The following is a 19,617-nucleotide window of genomic DNA, read 5'->3' on the forward strand; positions in this document are numbered from 1 at the left end:
CCCTACCAGTTTGGTCACACACTGTCAACAGCAAACCAGGCAGTTCACGCTTTGTCATAACCAACAAAGCAGGAGACACACTGTCACCACCCAAACAGTCAGGTCACAAACTGTCACTACCCATTTCGTTACGTCACACACTGTCACACCCAAACATTTAGGGGATACACTGTCACTATCCAACCAATCAGGTCACACGCTGCCACTACCCTACCAGTTTGTCACACACTGTCAACATCAAACCAAGCAGGTCACACACTGTCATAACCAACAAAGCAGGTCACACACTGTCACTACCCAACCAGTCAGGTCACACACTGTCACCACCCAACCAGTCAGGTCACACACTGTCACCATCCAACCAGTCAGGTCACACACTGTCACCATCCAACCAGTCAGGTCACACACTGTCACCACCCAACCAGTCAGGTCACGTACTGTCATAACCAACAAAGCAGGTCACACACTATCACTACCCAACCAGTCAGGTCACACACTGTCACCACCCAACAGATCAGGTCACGCACTGTCACCATCAAACCAAGCAGGTCACACACTGTCATAACCAACAAAGCAGGTCACACACTGTCACTACCCAACCAGTCAGATCACACACTGTCACCACCCAACAGATCAGGTCACGCACTGTCACCATCCAACCGGTCAGGTCACACACTGTCACTACCCAACCAGTCAGGTCACACACTGTCATAACCAACAAAGCAGGTCACACACTGTCACTACCCAACCAGTCAGGTCACACACTGTCACCACCCAACAGATCAGGTCACGCACTGTCACCATCCAACCGGTCAGGTCACACACTGTCACTACCCAACCAGTCAGGTCACACACTGTCATAACCAACAAAGCAGGTCACACACTGTCACTACCCAACCAGTCAGGTCACACACTGTCACTACGCAACCAGTCAGGTCACACACTGTCAACATCAAACCAAGCAGGTCTGACACTGTCATAACCAAAAAAGCAGGTCACACACTGTCACTACCCAACCAGTCAGGTTACACACTGTCACCACCCAACTAGTCAGGTCACACACTGTCAACATCAAACCAAGCAGGTCACACACTGTCACAACCAACAAAGCAGGTCACACACTCTCACCACCCAACCAGTCAGATCACACACTCTCACCACACAACTAGTCAGGTCACACACTGTCACCAAGTAACCAACCAGGTCACACACTGTCACCACACAACCGGTCAGGTCACACACTGTCACCACCCAACCAGTCAGGTCACACACTGTCACCACACAACCGGTCAGGTCACACACTGTCACCAAGTAACCAGCCAGGTCACACTCTGGTCACAGTCTAGAACTATCAGGTAACGTAGTGTCACAACCCGGTGACTTTCATTTAGTATTTCCTCAGTCTAAGTAAACTTATATTCTCACTACTGAGTCTAACAAAACCTTATTGGAGGTCGCGTCAGGTAACCTTTCAGATTGACCGATCAGAACACAGCTTATCAAATCGCGAAAGTGCTCATTCGCACATACCTTTTGAACTTTTCATCTCGAAAAGGTTCGTACCCGAACGATTCCGAAATCTATTCAGCGTACGCTCGCTTCCCGGTGATGCACATGGTGTACGTACAACCATGACAACCATGACAGACGCTGAAAATAGGATGTTACCTTGCGGAAATATTAAAGCTAATGGTAACCATGTCAACAGAAACCCCAAAGCGTTTATACTGCAGGTCAAATAACTGTGTTATATGCTGATTTTTGTTTGTGGAGAGATCTGTGTCAGTGAACTGTGTCAGTCGAAGTCCCTCCGATCCCTAAATAGTTGCCGTTGTCTGGTTGGTTAAATCTATTTAACCGTCTCGCGTTTGATTGGACGGTCATTGGCCCCTCAAAGGTTACCTGACGCGACCTTCTAATAGGTTTTGTTACACTCAGTAGTGAGGATATAAGTTTACTTAGACTGAGGATATACTAAATGAAAGTCAATGGTTGAGTGCAACGAAATACATTGAGATTAGGTTTACTTAGACTGGTACTTCCTGAAGGTGTAAGTCACTGCACACACCTGTCGTCAATTGAAGACGTTGAGAATAGCTAGTCATGTTAAACAGTTTAGAGGAAACTAGTACCCGTCAGTCTAACTCAAGATTTTTTATTTGGCGGTAGCTATAGATGCCGTGTAACAGAACATTGTGATCGATGAAATGTGTTAAACAGTACACCTTCCAGCTCTGCGCTCGTTGATACGACAGGTCAGATGTATACAATCGTATTAAACACCTTCAGTCTCTACATCAAGGAAAGCCTTGTCTTGCACACACAGGTGCAGACATGGTGATGATGATGATGATGATGATGATGATGATGACGATCGTCTCCGCTTTATATAAATACATGATCAGCAGTAATGAACAGACTGGAAACGTCGGTAAATAGCGAATTAAGAATCAGACACGCACGTGCCACGCCAATGCTAGCAAATCTACCTCACATTCGCCATGGTCGTCCTGGCTTTTATGATGATGGACCAGCAGAGGGGCGATGTGGTGGCATATCATATTTCCATGGACCAAAACATATATTTCATTGATTTTAAAAAAAAGTTATTAAGTTTACTTGTAGTTTGGGCATAATCTTCCACTCATCCAAATCACGTTCATGTAAACTGATATGTATTCAACCCGTGGACGTCCTGCGCGCAATCAATTGTACTCCCCTAGCTGGCATAATGTGAAGTATGGAATGCATTTTGAAATGAATTTAGGAATGGAATTTGGAGTGACACAAATCTGTTCTTTATAAACAAGTCTCCATTAAAAAAATGCTAAGTCAGTTTAAAAACAGCTGATCACTGATAAATGGCACAGTTAGCAAATAGACGTGTGGGGGTCAGCGTCTTGCTTCAGCCAAGGCCCATTCACCACACACTCAAAAGCACATGACTCTGGGGGAATAAGTTTAAATATACTTTATATATTATGTAGAGGTGTGAAGTAAAGCCGATGGCATGTGGTGTCAACATATCTAGACTTATAGGGATACAGTTACTAATATATATCCATATACTTATTCCTCTGTACATCATTGAAGCAAAGCTAACGCCACGCCTGCATTGTAGCAGGCACATGCGTTGTGGCAAGATTACACATAAATATTATATAGAAGAGGAAACGGATTATTCAACACAAAAGTCTTATGATAATTATTCTTACGAAGTACAAGAGAACACCATATAAAGGAAAATGACATAGATATTAGGAATAATGTTTATGTTGATCTTGGTTATTACCACGAAAAGCAATCTATAATGTCTGTATTATCACAAATATTCTCAACATATTCTTACATATTCCCAGTAACTGTCATACAAAATCACAATTTCTTGATAACATAAAAAGTGCTGCTTTGTAGCCTTAGATTTGTTTACATCCGGGCAAATGTCCTGACTTCGTCCGAGAATGGATGGTAAAATGTTTGAAAGCCTTAAATGGAAATAAAATCATCAGGTTAGTGATACACATGATATTCGACAGAGGTCAACGGAGTATAAATTGTGTAGTTTCTTCAACGATCAAAGCGACAGAAGCGTTTGTCAGACCGAAAACGAGCCGAGGCGAGCATGGCCGCCATTTTATTGTCACACCATCCTATACCTTATATATTTAGGACATACTTCCAAATATATGTCAGAGTCGAGCAGCTATGATGCCTCCCACGCACATCGGAAATATGGACAAAGCTTTTCATACTCATGAGACCTTTAAAATACGAGATATTGATTGATGAGTGCTCAATTGTCCGGTTTCTTATCATGTCGCCGTATTTCTGTGATGCACCTTTCCATGTTACAGACTGGGCTTAATTAAGGGATTGTCTGACCTGCAGTGGGCGCCAGTGCATATTATGATTGATTTCACGTGGATTTATTTGGTGAGGGATTCTAAAAGGCAGGCCCCAAATCACGTTTCGAAAATTCCCGAGGTAGAATTGGCCTTCTGCAACCCGTTCTTGCCATAAACGGCGACTATGCTTGTCGTAAGAGGGGACTAACGGGATAGGGTGGTCAGGCTCGCTGATTGGTTGAGACATGTCATCGGTTCCCAGTTGCTCAGATCGATGCTCTTGTTGTTGATCTCTGGATTGTCTGGTCCAGATTCGATTATTTACAGACCGCCGCCATGTAGCTCGAATATTGCTGAATTCGGCGTAAAACTAAACTAAACTCATTCACTCACTCAAAATGTTTTGAATTTTTAAGTTCCTACTTGAACACAAGAACATATGCCATTGATCACTAGTAGACTAATGTCTCAAACTGAGTTCAACTGTTAAATATCCGATATTTATACGTACAACATACAGTAAACGATGCCGCGAATAGCGAACTCTTCATGAGTCAAAAATGGCAAGAGTTACGGTTTACATAATTCTTACGGTATATTTCAACAATTGGGCTTTCCCTAAATACAGCATATTAGATCACGTATCAGAGAACTGGTGGAAGTATTTGTCCGTCTTGCATCCAAAACGGGTACATTTCCCTTTGGCGCTAAAAGTGTAAAATCTCAGTAATCAGCTACCCATATCCACTTTGCTTTGTTGAGTGATATCGACCACATGGTATCTGACAAATACCATTGGTGTTGTCTGGCATAAAGCCAGCATTGCGCCGCTCTCTCCTATCTGTCTGAGAAGACGGTCAGACACCTCAGTGTGTGATTGTGACGTCACCAGCAGTGTGACGTCACTGTCACTGTAGAAATGGCGCCACGTCAGCTGGGTGAACCTCGGCTCAGTCTGAGGTCACAGAGTGCAGCGACATGTAAACAAACAGTTTGTTGTTGTCTGTTTCACAATTCTCGATATTCTCTGAACAAACTTAATAAAATTAACACAGAAATATATTAAGACGGGCAACGTTTACGTACAATCACTCACCGTGACGATTTACTTTCCTGATCCTGAGAGATTCCAAACACAAAACATGACAAAATGTCTGAAAATACATTCAACAAAGTTTATTTATATTCAGAAAGAAAAAAGGAAATCACTTGAATTGTGACACACGACTACGTGAACGGTACACACTACGTCGGTGTCAGTAACGACATGCGCTCCGTCTGTGTCTACACTAACACCGACGTCAGTGTGCACCACGTGACACCAGGAGATCCAACACTCGCTGATGTCTCCTGCGTCTCGCTATGTCGGCCGCTGTGTACCCGTTGTTGTTCCTGGCGTTGACGTCAACCACGTCCAGGTCCAGGATCAGCTTCACCATCTCCACGTCTCCACCATCACAGGCGTAGTGAAGGATGTTGTCACCGACCCTGTCCACCAGTGACACATCAGCCCCTCTACCCACCAGGAACTCCACCACGTCCCAGTGTCCATTCACTGCTGCCGCCATCACCGGTGTCCTGCTGTAATGTCCTCTATAGTTGACGTCAACCACGTCCAGGTCCAGGATCAGCTTCACCGTCTCCACGTCTCCACCATCACAGGCGTAGTGAAGGATGTTGTCACCGACCCTGTCCACCAGTGACACATCAGCCCCTCTACCCACCAGGAACTCCACCACGTCCCAGTGTCCATTCACTGCTGCCGCCATCACCGGTGTCCTGCTGTAATGTCCTCTATAGTTGACGTCAACCACGTCCAGGTCCAGGATCAGCTTCACCATCTCCACGTCTCCATTATAACAGGCGTAGTGAAGGATGTTGTCACCGCCCCCGTCCACCAGTGACACATCAGCCCCTCTTCCCACCAGGAACTCCACCACGTCCCTGTGTCCATTTAGTGCTGCCGCCATCACCGGTGTCCTGCTGTAATGTCCTCTATAGTTGACGTCAACCACGTCCAGGTCCAGGATCAGCTTCACCGTCTCCACGTCTCCATTATAACAGGCGTAGTGAAGGACGTTGTTACCGCCCCTGTCCACCAGTGACACATCAGCCCCTCTTCCCACCAGGAACTCCACCACGTCCCAGTGTCCATTCACTGCTGCCGCCATCACCGGTGTCCTGCTGTAATGTCCTCTATAGTTGACGTCAACCACGTCCAGGTCCAGGATCAGCTTCACCATCTCCACGTCTCCACCATCACAGGCGTAGTGAAGGACGTTGTTACCGCCCCTGTCCACCAGTGACACATCAGCCCCTCTTCCCACCAGGAACTCCACCACGTCCCTGTGTCCATTCACTGCTGCCGCCATCACCGGTGTCCTGCTGTACCTTCCTCCTCTGTAGTTGATGTCAACGTGACCCGCTGACAGGATCCGCTTCACTCTCCCCAGGTCACCGTCCTTGCTGGCGTCGTAGAGGTCGCGGCCTGTTGCTGGTGATGGAGTCGCTGAAACACAAAGTAAACAATGTACACCAGACATATTTGTCTCACATCTACAATGTTGTCATCATGTTGATACGTGACTCGGACATTGCTACAATATTTAAACAATTCCATCATGGCTGACAACAATCCAACATGACGGGAATGTCAACATGTGGCTTCTGGAATTAAAGATGGCGTGTTTAATACACAACATTCTGTTAGAACCAGAAGTTGTAGCATTATCTTGTGTTCGGCTGGACACTGTTAATGTGTGTTGAACTTTACAAGTTGATAATGTCGGTACAACTGTTATTTGGTCTTATGGGTAACACGATATAACGTTGATTTATGTCACAGTGTTTTGTTTCTTGTTTAAGGCCACACTCTGCAGTTTTCCAGCTGTCTGATGGCGACCTCAGCATAAATATCTTGTTCATGAAATCCTGTGACTGACAACATGAACGTTGATGGACATCACTGAGCTTCCTGCCTGTTGGGTTTTCCCACCTACCGAGTGCATCAGGGTCTCGTGTCGTCTCTGGCGCTGGTGGAACTGTGCTGCTCAGTGTCGGATCCTCACTCGTGTCAGTCGTTGAGTCTGAAACAGGGAATATGAGGTTCAGAGAACAGTTACATAAGCATTTGTACTACTGGCCTCAGATTTCGCCTTTCAATATATGTTTTGCTTTTCAATAGTAAATTTGATTAAATTCTAAATATATATCTTATGGAAGAAGTGTTTAATACACATCGTTCAATTTCACTGCGAAAGTTCTCCATCGAGATTGCGTGTCTATGCATGAGAAAACACTTCCTAAATTTATTTTTTACAGTTTGAAATCCTGTGATTGACAACATGAACGTCCATCGATACTACAGGTGAGACTCATCCCTCAAGCCAGAATCTCCACTGGTATATACATCAGGGTGGTAAATGCTGGTGGAGTTAAGGACTGAGCTTTCCCACCTACCATGTCGATCAGAGCCTTGTGTCGACACTGTCACTGGCGGAACCGTGTGACTCGGGTCAGTCGAGGCTGAAACAGGAAATGTTCAGAAAACTATATGCAGCACATAGCATTATATCTACTGGTCTCAGTTTTCTCTTTCCACAAATGTTTTGTGTTTTAACATTTTGTGTGAATAAATTCCAAATACATCTGTCATAGCAGGGGCATTAAATAAATTACGGTTTGCTTCTGATGGTTTCAGTTACCTGCATCTTCAGCTGGACCGTTTGTCAGTGCCAGAAACAAAGAAAATCTAGACTCATTTTTATAGTTTGAATCGGAAAACACGCGATACACTGACTGTGTGTTAACAGCTGAGATGGTCCTCTTTGGTCAAATGTAGTTTAAATGAAAACATTGAATGAATACAAATATAGATTGTTATTTTGTTTTGAAATATATACATCAACAATAGGGAAACAAACGAAAACATCTACACCTGTACCTATTCATAATTCCTCTTCATGCAATGACTACTTTCATTAACCGTTGCTGAAACTCAACGATGCTTTTCCTTTACATATTGATACAAAATGCATAAATTAGTCACTACATAGTAAAACAACAGCAAACGACACGAGCCAGTGATAATGCAATTTCGCCACTTGACTTAATATTTGTACAACACACTTTATATCTAGTGTCAGGTAAACTCTGTTAAGCACACACAAAATGTCAGAATACCCAGCGATGGCGACAATGCAATTCTCACGAATTTCACAGTACTGTCTCAGGGGGAAACTGCAGCTGACACAACCGTACATGTTACTGGAAGCAATGAGCTTTGACAAACATATAGTATGTACGTGGCACTGTGTACTGGTAAAGATCGAAATATCGACTCTCTGAGTGATTAACATTCTGTCTGTTTCAACAAGAAATCACGATAGTATAGCATATGCGCACTTTCATAATCTACATTCCACGGCATGTTTTTAAGATGTTGTAGAAATGCATGTGTTCCACTTAAAGATTTGGTGTTAGAATGCACGTTTAACCCGCTGCATGCCGAATATTTTTTTCCAGGCGCACATTTTCGTAAGGTTTGAAAAGTGAAAAATGTTGTGCGAGAATTGCGCTCCCGTGGTCCTTGATCTGTGTACGGCTATTAGAATTAATTTCCTGTCTTTTGGTATAAAAATAACTGCGACTACCTCGGAGGTTTTAAAAATAGACACTTGACAGGACAGATTGAAAATAATCTCATAAAGTCTTAATCCATGAGAGTTCTAAGTGGTTTCAGGTCAAAGGATAACACTTGCACATAATTTGATCAGTTATGTTATAACACGTCTACCAGGTGAAACGCTGCGTTATTTACCTTGACCTTCCTTCATCCCCGCCTGTGACAGGGTAAACAAACGTCTGTGTGTAAACATCTTTTGAAGCAAACACTGTTCCCACAATATTCATATTGCTTCACACCTGTCGTACAATATACATTTACACTATTTCACATAGTTTCCCAAATCAGTTTAAAGTCAGAAAAATGAGAACTTACCCACTAATAACGCCCTAACACGTCGACGCGTCTCCCGTCAGTGTACTGCCTTGACTGGCGACGTCAAGAACTCAAAGCCATAAGCTATGACGTCATTGTGACGTGTCAGGTTAGGAGCATGTTAACGTTTGGCGCTCAACTGCTTGTACTGATCAACAACTCCGGGTGTGGAAATATTTCTAACCGACCCGTGTTTACCTTCGATTTTGTCAGATGAAAGCAACATATCACAACAAATGCTGTACTTCCTATGGCATGACATGGACAACTATTGTATAAACATGTCGTCTACTTTCCTAAACCAGTAATTCACCAATTGTTCACAAACCTCCCAGTACCTGTTTACAAAGGCATTTAAATGCCCCCTTTCAATACACGCTGTGTGTGGATATCATCAGACGTTAGATCCTTAGATGTAAATAGCTGCCATCAGTCTGTCAAACAAGCACACTGACGTTCTTACATTGAGTCCATAACACTGACATATAATCTTGAGAGACAAGGTGTGGTTTTCCGATCCTGAAGAGCTTAGTGTAGACTGCAGGTATCCCCGGAATGACGACAGTTTTATGTTGTTAAGTTGTATATCAATAAGGACTGCCTTGATTCTTCATCGCCTCATCTTCTAGAATGTCAGTCAAAGAAGATATTCCTCAACCCAGTCTAGGTGTGAAATACATATTGAAACATTTATGTTCAGATACCGTATCCATAAGTTGTCCGCCTATTCAGAATACCACGGTCTTCATCAGTTGCCTGTTATTGCATGCCAGGATTATTACGTGATGAAAGTAAAACACCGTTTTGTGACTTTAACCTGCACATCACTATCACCCAATAGCTAGTGTTTTTAACACGGTGATATGTTTCAGAAGATTCCAGAATATATACATCTGCAGTTGCATGGTAATTAGTGAAGTCATTAAAAAACCAAAACGTTTTACCCAGCTTGCAGTTTGCCCCGACTGACACCCCGGGTACCCTCCTTCCACTGTTGAAGAACTACTTGGTGTGGTGTCAGTCATGGAAGGGCAGTAGAAAACGAGACTCTATCAGGACATTCCATGAATACTGGCATTTTATGGACAGGCGAAGAAATAATCTGTTTAGGGTTTCATTCAATCTAAAGTTCAGGTTTCTGCCATACTGAGATTTGTCAGATCATAATGACGCAAACAAAAAACGTGCGGCGTTTAGTTGACTGGGTATGACAGGTCGATTCTTGGCGAGAGGGTATAGACGATTTTACTGAAAGCAAGTTAAAATACTAGGAACAGGAGTAATAATTTGGTCGTGGAAGTGGCATCACTTCTAACCCAGAGTTGACAAGCCTTTGTAAGCCCTATGTTGACACTACCTGTTAACCCAGTGTTGATATCCCTTTGCAAGCCCTATGTTGTATCACCTGTTAACTTAGAGTTGACATGCCTTTGTAAGCGCCCGATAACCCAAAGGTTACATGCCGTGTAAGCAGCATTTTGGCTTTACCTAAAGTTAACATGCCATGTAAGCCCTCTCTTGACACTACCTGTTTACCCTCTGTGTACATGGCGTGTGAGCCCTCTGTTGACACTACCTGTTTACCCTCTGTGTACATGCCATGTAAGCCCTCTCTTGACACTACCTGTTTACCCTCTGTGTACATGTCATTTAAGCCCTCTCTTGACACTACCTGTTTACCCTCTGTGTACATGCCATGTAAGCCCTCTCTTGACACTACCTGTGTACATGCCATGTAAGCCCTCTCTTGACACTACCTGTTTACCCTCTGTGTACATGGCGTGTAAGCCCTCTCTTGACACTACCTGTTTACCCTCTGTGTACATGGCGTGTAAGCCCTCTCTTGACACTACCTGTTTACCCTCTGTGTACATGTCATTTAAGCCCTCTCTTGACACTACCTGTTTACCCTCTGTGTACATGCCATGTAAGCCCTCTCTTGACACTACCTGTGTACATGCCATGTAAGGCCTCTCTTGACACTACCTGTTTACCCTCTGTGTACATGGCGTGTAAGCCCTCTCTTGACACTACCTGTTTACCCTCTGTGTACATGTCATTTAAGCCCTCTCTTGACACTACCTGTTTACCCTCTGTGTACATGCCATGTAAGCCCTCTCTTGACACTACCTGTGTACATGCCATGTAAGTCCTCTCTTGACACTACCTGTTTACCCTCTGTGTACATGGCGTGTAAGCCCTCTCTTGACACTACCTGTTTACCCTCTGTGTACATGTCATTTAAGCCCTCTCTTGACACTACCTGTTTACCCTCTGTGTACATGCCATGTAAGCCCTCTCTTTACACTACCTGTGTACATGCCATGTAAGTCCTCTCTTGACACTACCTGTTTACCCTCTGTGTACATGCCATGTAAGCCCTCTGTTGCCACTGTCTGTTTACCCTCCGTGTACATGCCCTCCAGGCCCTATGTTTTCGACACGTCCAATAAAACCTATTCAGGACATGCGCCACTGACATATCCTGGTGTTCAACTTATGTTCAAATGTCAAATTCAATCTCGGTTGAGATAAGCATTAAATGTACAGATACCCAAATAAACTATTTGTCCAATCGACATTTGATTTCCATGCCCAGGGTGCATGAGCAAAGGATATATGATTCCTTTCTCAGTACACCCTATCGTGATATGTCATGTGAACCCGATATTGACATGTCCTGTAAGAACATCGTTTGTGGGTTCACATTTGATAGGTCAGTTAGTAATTGAAATAATGGTAGTTTAAAACTACATATTCGGAATGAACGTTTCCCACCAAGCACATAGAAAGTTAACCTCTCACATATTGTTGCAAAAACGGAAGAAACGTATGCAGTATGAGTGTGAACACACTGACTAAATCATAACGAAATGATAATGTTATGCTCTTGTCCTTCGGTTGGAATGCCGAGAGAGAAAGTTAATTAAGCGACTAATCGTTGCTAAAACTCTCACCTGCTGTAGTTCTAGGATGGGCAGAGGTTCTGGCATCACGCAGGTCAGCTGCAGTCTGATTCAGCTGCAGTTGTAAAGCCCGGATGTCTTTGGTCAACCTGCCCCGTAGTTTTCGAAGACTATCTCTGTAAATGTCTCGTTCCCGTTGTACTTGTTTCAGCTGTTGTGCCAGTGCTTTAACTTGTGTCTTTGTATTCTGCACATTGGCCTTGAGACTTTGAACTTCATCGAGAACATGTCCGCTGAGGATGTTCCCGATAAAATCTTCTTCCAGGATGTCGGCCATGGCTTGTTGGACTAGATTCTTTATTAAGGGAGGCACGAATGTTCTGGTCAGTTCTTCTTTTAGTGTCAATTCCAACTCTTCAAAGTTCTCCAACATTGTCAGTCTCAATCGACTGATCTCAATTTCGTTCTGTCTGACACGTTTAGCCAATGTCGTACGCCTGGCCAATGTTTCACGCCTGGGAGCAGCCTGTACGTTGCTGACTCCACACAGCAGCAGACTGAACAACATAAACGTCGATGCCTTCATCGTGCAGGTGTAAAGAACGCAGCTAGGAAGACGACTCCCTAGGCGCTGGATGAACGGGGTTAATATAGTCCGACTCAAGTGTTTGGCAGAATGCCAGCTCAGGTCAACACATACTCCACCAGTAATGAGCGTACACGTGGCATCAACAACCGACATGGATACCTACCTGAGAATATCGGGATGGATATCCAATGTCATGTACCCAGCAATCACAACACTGACTGGTGTATTGTCACTCTTAAAGTAATATCAAATATGTTATAACGCATGTGGTTACACTATCTGAGTGAAGTACAGATTCTAGTACTTTTACTGGGCTGAGTCCAGTTGGCAGAAAGGGGGCAGAAAGGCGGTGTCGTAAAATACCAGGTGAAAATTTAATACCATTACGTTTCTTCAATGAAAGCAACATCTTTATTCACAAGAAATCGCTGCCAAGACGAGGTCGATTGCACGAGTCAACTGCATCACAAGCTTGTGTTTAGGAATCCATATCAGCGTTGACACCAGGTGTTCACGAGGCGGTGAGTGCATCCTGCCCCATCGGTTCCATTCGTAATAAACACAGGCAGGAGCAAGTCCGTTGTCCAACTGAGAAGAGACGGGAAACTTTTAGGTCAAGTCAAATTGGGAGATTGCATCGAACACCATGTTTGAACCTTTCATAGCCCTACTTAGGAAAGAACACAGAAGCGTAGTAGAATACTGGAGTTTTAACAGTAAGCCTACACCAGTGATGATTCCAGTGTATAGCTCCTGTACTCAGCAGCAGGTTGAGGCTCATTTACATACTGAGAGTCTGAATGGTATCTCTACTTTTGTCCGGTAATACTTGCTATTTACGGCTACTCTGATGTCAACACAACATCACTGGGCTACTTCTCACTCACTCACTCACTCACTCACTCACTACTTAGTTGTTGCTTTACTCACTCACTACAAAAATGCAGCTTAGCTCACTCAATACCTAAATTCTGCTTAACTCACACACTACCTAAATGCTGCTTTCCTCACTCACTACCAAAATGCTGCTTTACTCACTACTGAGTTCAAACATAGTGTTACTCACTCACTCACTCACTCAACGCTGTATTGTTCACTTACTTATTAAACACAACATTACGAAGTTCCAACACAGTGTCACTCACTCATGTTTCCTTAGCGCTGAATTATTAACTTGTCATCAAACACAACGTCAGTTATATTATTCCTCGACGTTGTACTGATTATTTCAAACGTCTCTATAACTGCCCAAACGCTTTATTGCTCACTGACTGAAAACAAAGCATAACTCACGCAACGTAGTTAGAATTTCTCACTGAACACTGCGTTATTCACCTACTCTTTAACTAAAACTTGAGTACTCAAAACACAGCATCACTGCCTCACGCCTTCAACACTGCATTACGCAGTCACATTTATCAGCAGCCGTCTCACATTCTTAAACACAACATTAGTCTAATCGTTAACGCTGCGGACCTCACTCACTCACTCACTCACTCACTCACTCACACGTCATTACATATCAAATACACAACATTACACTTTCAGTCTGGAGCTTGTTCTGTAATCAAAGCTGGGCCACTGAGACTACATGGTGTCGAGGTCATACGAGATAAATACTAGTATGTACAGTTTTTCAACAACAACTATTGCGCACTCACGCTGTTTTTAAAGGCTGCATAGCAGATAAAATGTGACAAGCGATACGTGCTGATATACTTGTGTTGGCAAATCGCACGTTTCTCCACTTGAGCTTTGAACAACCTCGCCTTCATGTTCTATTTAGATCTACATCGCTTATCCGTGCCATGCTTCTAGCTTGTGTTCGGGAGGTCGGAGTCCAAAGTTACATATATTCATACTGGTTATATGACAGGAGTTCAGCACTAACTGTAAGCGTTTGACTTGTAAACTGTTAAACAATTACTGAGGACTGGCGTGTCAGTCCTGAGGTTGAAATTGTGTTGAACACTACCTATGACTGATAAGTCTTGAGAGTGAACTGTAAATTTATTAACAATCACTGCGTATTGTACATGAAATAGAGAATGATTGCTGACTGACTGAGTTTGGTCTTGCGTCGCTTTTAGCAATATTCCAGCAACATCGCGGTGGGGAAACACTGTACCCATGTGGGGATTGGAACCCGGATCTTCGGCGTGACGAGTCAACGCTTTAACAACTAGGCTACCCGACCGCCCCGAGAATGAATGAGTGAGTGAGTGAGTGAGTGAGTAAGTGGTTTTCTTCCATATTTAGATATATTCCAACCATATCAGGGCGGGAGAAACCAGAAATTGGCTTTATATATTGTTTTTATATGGGGAATCGAATGAGGGTCTTAGGCATGACGAGTGAACACTTTAATCACTGGCTACCCCACGGCCCCCAAATAGAAAATGAAAGTCTGTTCTGATGCCGTGACTTCGAATGGGATTAGAAAACTTTTATCTAATACAGGAACGCCCCTTACAATTAAGAAGTTCTGTCGTTACAGATCGTTTTAGATTTCTTCATCAATATGCACAACATGCAGATAAATTTGAATTTACCCTTTCAAGATGGTGTATGGACAAATTCGTCTAATTGTGGTGTAGATATGGTATCGTGTACAAAATGAAAATAATGCGTTATGAAACTAAAGAGAATTGAGTAAGACAGGCCCTTACTGAAGGAACTGATGTCTTTTTCCTGTACTTATCCTGGTATTCAGTGCTACATCATTCACGTGAAATACATCATCACCAGGGATTAAAAGATCCAACTGCCCGACGCCCGGGACAAGTCAGTTTTCATTTTGGGCGATCAGTTAATGGTATGTTACTTGTCCAATGACTGCTAGATAATTTCTAAGGTTCAAAACTGCTAACAAGCTTTAATTTCATTTCATATCTACTAAAATTGTAGCAATTCAAGTAGAGTTTTCTTTGCCATTTATCACTTTTCGATAACTGGTCCAGTAAACATTACCATCAAATACCATGTTGCTTTATTCCTTTATAATTACACTATCATGATTATGTCAGGACAAGTGATTAGGTCAGGGCAAGTGATTATGTCAGGAAAAGTGATTATGTCAGGGCAAATGATTACCTCAGGACAAGTGGTTCTGTCAGGACAAGTGGTTATGTGAGGACAAGTGATTATGTCAGGACAAGTGGTTATATCAGGACAAGTGATTATGTCGGATCACGTAATTATATCAGGGCAAATGATTATGTCAGGACAAGTGATTATGTCAGGAGAAATGGTTATGTCAGGGCAAGTGATTATGTCAGGGCAAGTGACTATGTTGGGGGCAAGTGATTATGTCAGGGCAAGTGATTATGTCACTACAAATGGTTATGTCAGGACAAGTGATTATGTCAGGACAAGTGATTATGTCAGGGCAAGTGCAAACATACTATCAATCAGTCACTTTTTGAAAATCTTTTTACTTCATTGGTCACATACTCCAAACACAGCACACGCGACGTAGCTAAACTAGTGTCTCTCCCTTTAAGCCGCGGTATATATGCTTTCAGTTGTCACACTTTGTAAACACATCATTGCTCAATTCTTAAACACTGCAGTTCACACTCACTCAAGCCAATGGACTGCTCACTTACTTTAAACGCTGTATTACTCACTCACTCACTCACTCAAGACAAAAACTTGCTCACTTATTTAAATCAAGACGGCCTAATGCGATGTTTCCATATATTTCTGTGACAGGCACACCCTCATGTCCTGTTGCATTCGTTCTGAAATATTTTCCAAAATTACCCCCAAATCCAGCCCTTTAATTCAATTCAATCTGGGAGCCTCTAAAACCACGAGCTATTTCACAACACTTTGCAAAATGATGAAAATAATATCGGAAGAATCGAACTTGAGCTCAAAGTGGATAAATCACTGTGTAAAGTTTGGTTGATTCGTTGGTTGGCACTACTGCATGGCGGCGACTGTCAGCAGCCGAGTCTTGACCAGACAATCCAGTGATCAACAGCATGTGCGTCGATCTACGCGATTGGAATATCATGGCAACCAAGTCAACCAACCTTGGCCACCTTTTACCACAAGCAATATGGCTGAGAACCAATTCTGACCTGAATCTTCACGGGTTCTCTTTGTAATTTTGATCAGTTTTGCAAGGTACCACAAGTCAGTTATGGAGGACTAAATCTATCTCAAACAATCTCAGGTCTCCTGACCCATCTGGTCAATATTCCACTTCAACGTCACTACAAACAATTACTTCCGTAAGTAGGTCAAGGTTGTGAGATCACTGCTTTTGTAAGGGGGGTAAGGGCATAAGAAATTTTAAAAATGAACCTGGTCCTTGGTCCTTTAAACAATCGTGGCGCTACGATTGGTCGCGATGGTGTGGAAAATACAGAAACACAAACACCGATGTGAACTTTCCGCCATGTTGGATAGTGTTTACGAAGTCACGTCTCACAAATTAAGGCCGGTCACGAGACGACTATTACTTCACGCGTATTTCATATTAATGTGGAACAAATACATCGATGTATCCCTCATCCGTTTTACTATAAAAATGATTAATGGTTCTAGTGACCCATATCCACATCAGATGACATCCAACATTGAGCAACATTTCAAATTGTCACACATCGGATATTCGTCAATATTTACTGTATTCATTGGTCCAGTATATTTGGTAGATGTACCTGGCAGATTTTGTAGAAAGTATCAGGGACGTAAAAAATGCAAACATTTGTTGATTTCAAAAGACACTGTCAGTGTTTCCGTCCGCTATAACTGACACACAATCATCCATTCGACGACTACGGTGTTTATCTCACTTCTCTTGTTTACAGTGAACACACAAACATAAACAAGTAACAACATGTAGATAGTCACAATGTATATGCGGATCCTTCGTCCTGAAAGGTTGTTAAATGACCATTGAAACACAGGTGAAAATGAAATGTGCATCTCCCTTTTCTAAATAGTGCCCTTGGGATGTGACTGATTACTTACATCACATATAGACAAACGATTCAAGGGAAGGTCTCTCGCACTGATGTCAGAGAACAATAAAGTGGCATGTCGGCATTGTTGTACATAGTTGGCAATTTGTTGAAGATGAAAGTCAGTAGAATAATAAACAGTCATACCATTAAGCTACTTACAGTTACATTGTGTATGATTATGTATATTTTTGCGCATCTTTCACATACTGTTTTCGCTAATCTATTTTCATTATCGCCTTCATTATGTACATTCAGCCTTCAGACACCTGAATGACACTAAGAAGTGACAGACACAAGGAAGAGATTTTCATGCATGTGAACCACTTTATAACAGGAAGAAGACGCTTCAGAGTATACAGTTGAACCCCGTTTACTCGGACCTCACACATCATGTTCTTGCTTTTTAATCAGGTGACAAGTTGGTATTGTTCAGCATCAGACACCTGGATATTGGTTATGTTTTGTTTTTATCCTTTGCAAGTTTTAGTTTCTCTCAACAATATTTTCAGACGAAAGTTGCACATTAGCAAAACACACAATACTTGCGACCTTTACACAAATTTTAAATGAAGCGTTGGCACAACTGCAGCACGTGCGTTAGTACATATGGTGCGGAATATTCAGTAGTACATAATTATTCTGACAGTTTCTTAAAACAGAACGTTTACTTGCATCTTTCATTGCAAACGTTTAAAGAGAAATAACTACACCATCGTGATTACACACACACACACACACACACACACACACACACACACACACACACACACACACACAAACAACAAACAAACAAAATTTAATCCTGAAATTATAGTCATGTGTTTGAAACTATTCCTATTCATTTACCTCAGGTTAAAATACAATCAAACTGTCTAGTTATCTATTTAGGATATATACATCTCAGCAGTGTGACTTCACTGTCACTGTACAAATGGCGCCACGTCAACTGGGTGAACCTCGGTTCAGTCTGAGGTTACAGAGTGCAACGACATGTAAACAGTTTGTTGCAACCGCGTAACACCAGGAGATCAAACACTCGCTGATGCCCCCTGCGTCTCGCCCTGTTTGCCAACCCGTAGTTGTTCCTGGCGTTGATGTCAACCACGTTCAGGAACAGGATCCGCTTCACTATCTCCAGGTCTGCTTCCTCACAGGCCAAGTGAAGGACGTTGTTACTGTACACGTCCACTAGTGACACATCAGCCCCTCTACCCACCAGGAAGGAGCTCCACCACTGTCCCTTCACTGCTGCCGCCATCACTGGTGTCCAGCTCCCCCATCCTCCTCTATAGTTGATATCCACGTGACCCGCTGCAAGGATCTGCTTCACTTTCTCCTGGTCACCGTTGCTGCTGACTCTAACAACAGTCCAACATGACGGGAATGTCAACACGTGGTTCTGGAATTAACGATAGTGTGGGCTATACATAACACTTCTGTTAGAACCAGAAGTTGTAGCATTATATTGTGTTCGGATGGACAGTGTTGAACTTTGTTGAACGTTACAAGTTGATAATGTCGGTACAACTGTTGTTTGGTATTGTGGGTAGCAAGATGTAACGTTGATTTGTGTCACAGTGTTTTGTTTGTTGTTTAACGCCACACTCAGCGGTATTCCAGCTGTCTGATGGTGACTTCAGCATAAATATCTTGTTCATGAAATCCTGTGGTTGACAACATGAACGTTGATCGACATCATTGATCTTCCTGCTCGTTGGGTTTCCCACCTACCGTGTGCACTGGAGTCTTGTGTGGTCACTTGCGTTGGTGGAACTGTTCTGCTCGTTGTGAGATCCTCACTTGCCTCAATCATGGAGTCTAAAACAGGGAATTTCTTATTCCGAAAAAAAAACTATACATAGCACATAAGCATTTCTACAACTATCCTCAGCTTTCGCCTTTCCACATGCCTTTCAATACTAAATGTGATTAAATTCTAAATATATATCTTATGGAAGAAGTATTTAATACACATCGTTCAATTTGATCGAGAAAGTTCTCCATCGAGATTGCGTGTCTGTGCATAGGAAAACACTTCTTAAACGTAGTTTTTACAGTTTGAAATCCTGTGATTGACAACATGAACGTCCATCGATAGTGCAGGTGAGGCTACGGGTGGTAAATATGGATAAACTCGAAACACATCTGTTACAGCAGAGGCATTAAATATATATGGTTTGATTGTGATGGTTTTAGGTACCTGTTCATCAAGACCGCGCGTCTTTGCAGGAAAGAAAGGAACTCTTCCTAAACTGATTTTTTACAGGTTGAAACTGAAAATGCAATGTTTTGTGCAGTG

General features: G+C 42.8%; 1 protein-coding gene across 1 annotated transcript; it reads right to left on the bottom strand.

Annotated features, from left to right (window-relative positions):
* Positions 1-5,000: 5,000 nt before the first annotated feature.
* Positions 5,001-12,369, bottom strand: LOC137259714 (ankyrin repeat domain-containing protein 50-like). The gene is made up of 4 exons (XM_067797304.1): positions 11,802-12,369; positions 7,305-7,370; positions 6,845-6,931; positions 5,001-6,354 (listed from the first exon to the last, which is right to left on the bottom strand). Exons 1-4 carry the CDS (start codon positions 12,334-12,336, stop codon positions 5,147-5,149), a joined length of 1,896 nt encoding a protein of 631 aa, XP_067653405.1. The 5' UTR covers positions 12,337-12,369; the 3' UTR covers positions 5,001-5,146.
* Positions 12,370-19,617: the final 7,248 nt, after the last annotated feature.

Source organism: Haliotis asinina, chromosome 13 (genome assembly GCF_037392515.1).
Source record: "Haliotis asinina isolate JCU_RB_2024 chromosome 13, JCU_Hal_asi_v2, whole genome shotgun sequence".
Taxonomy (NCBI): domain Eukaryota; kingdom Metazoa; phylum Mollusca; class Gastropoda; order Lepetellida; family Haliotidae; genus Haliotis; species Haliotis asinina.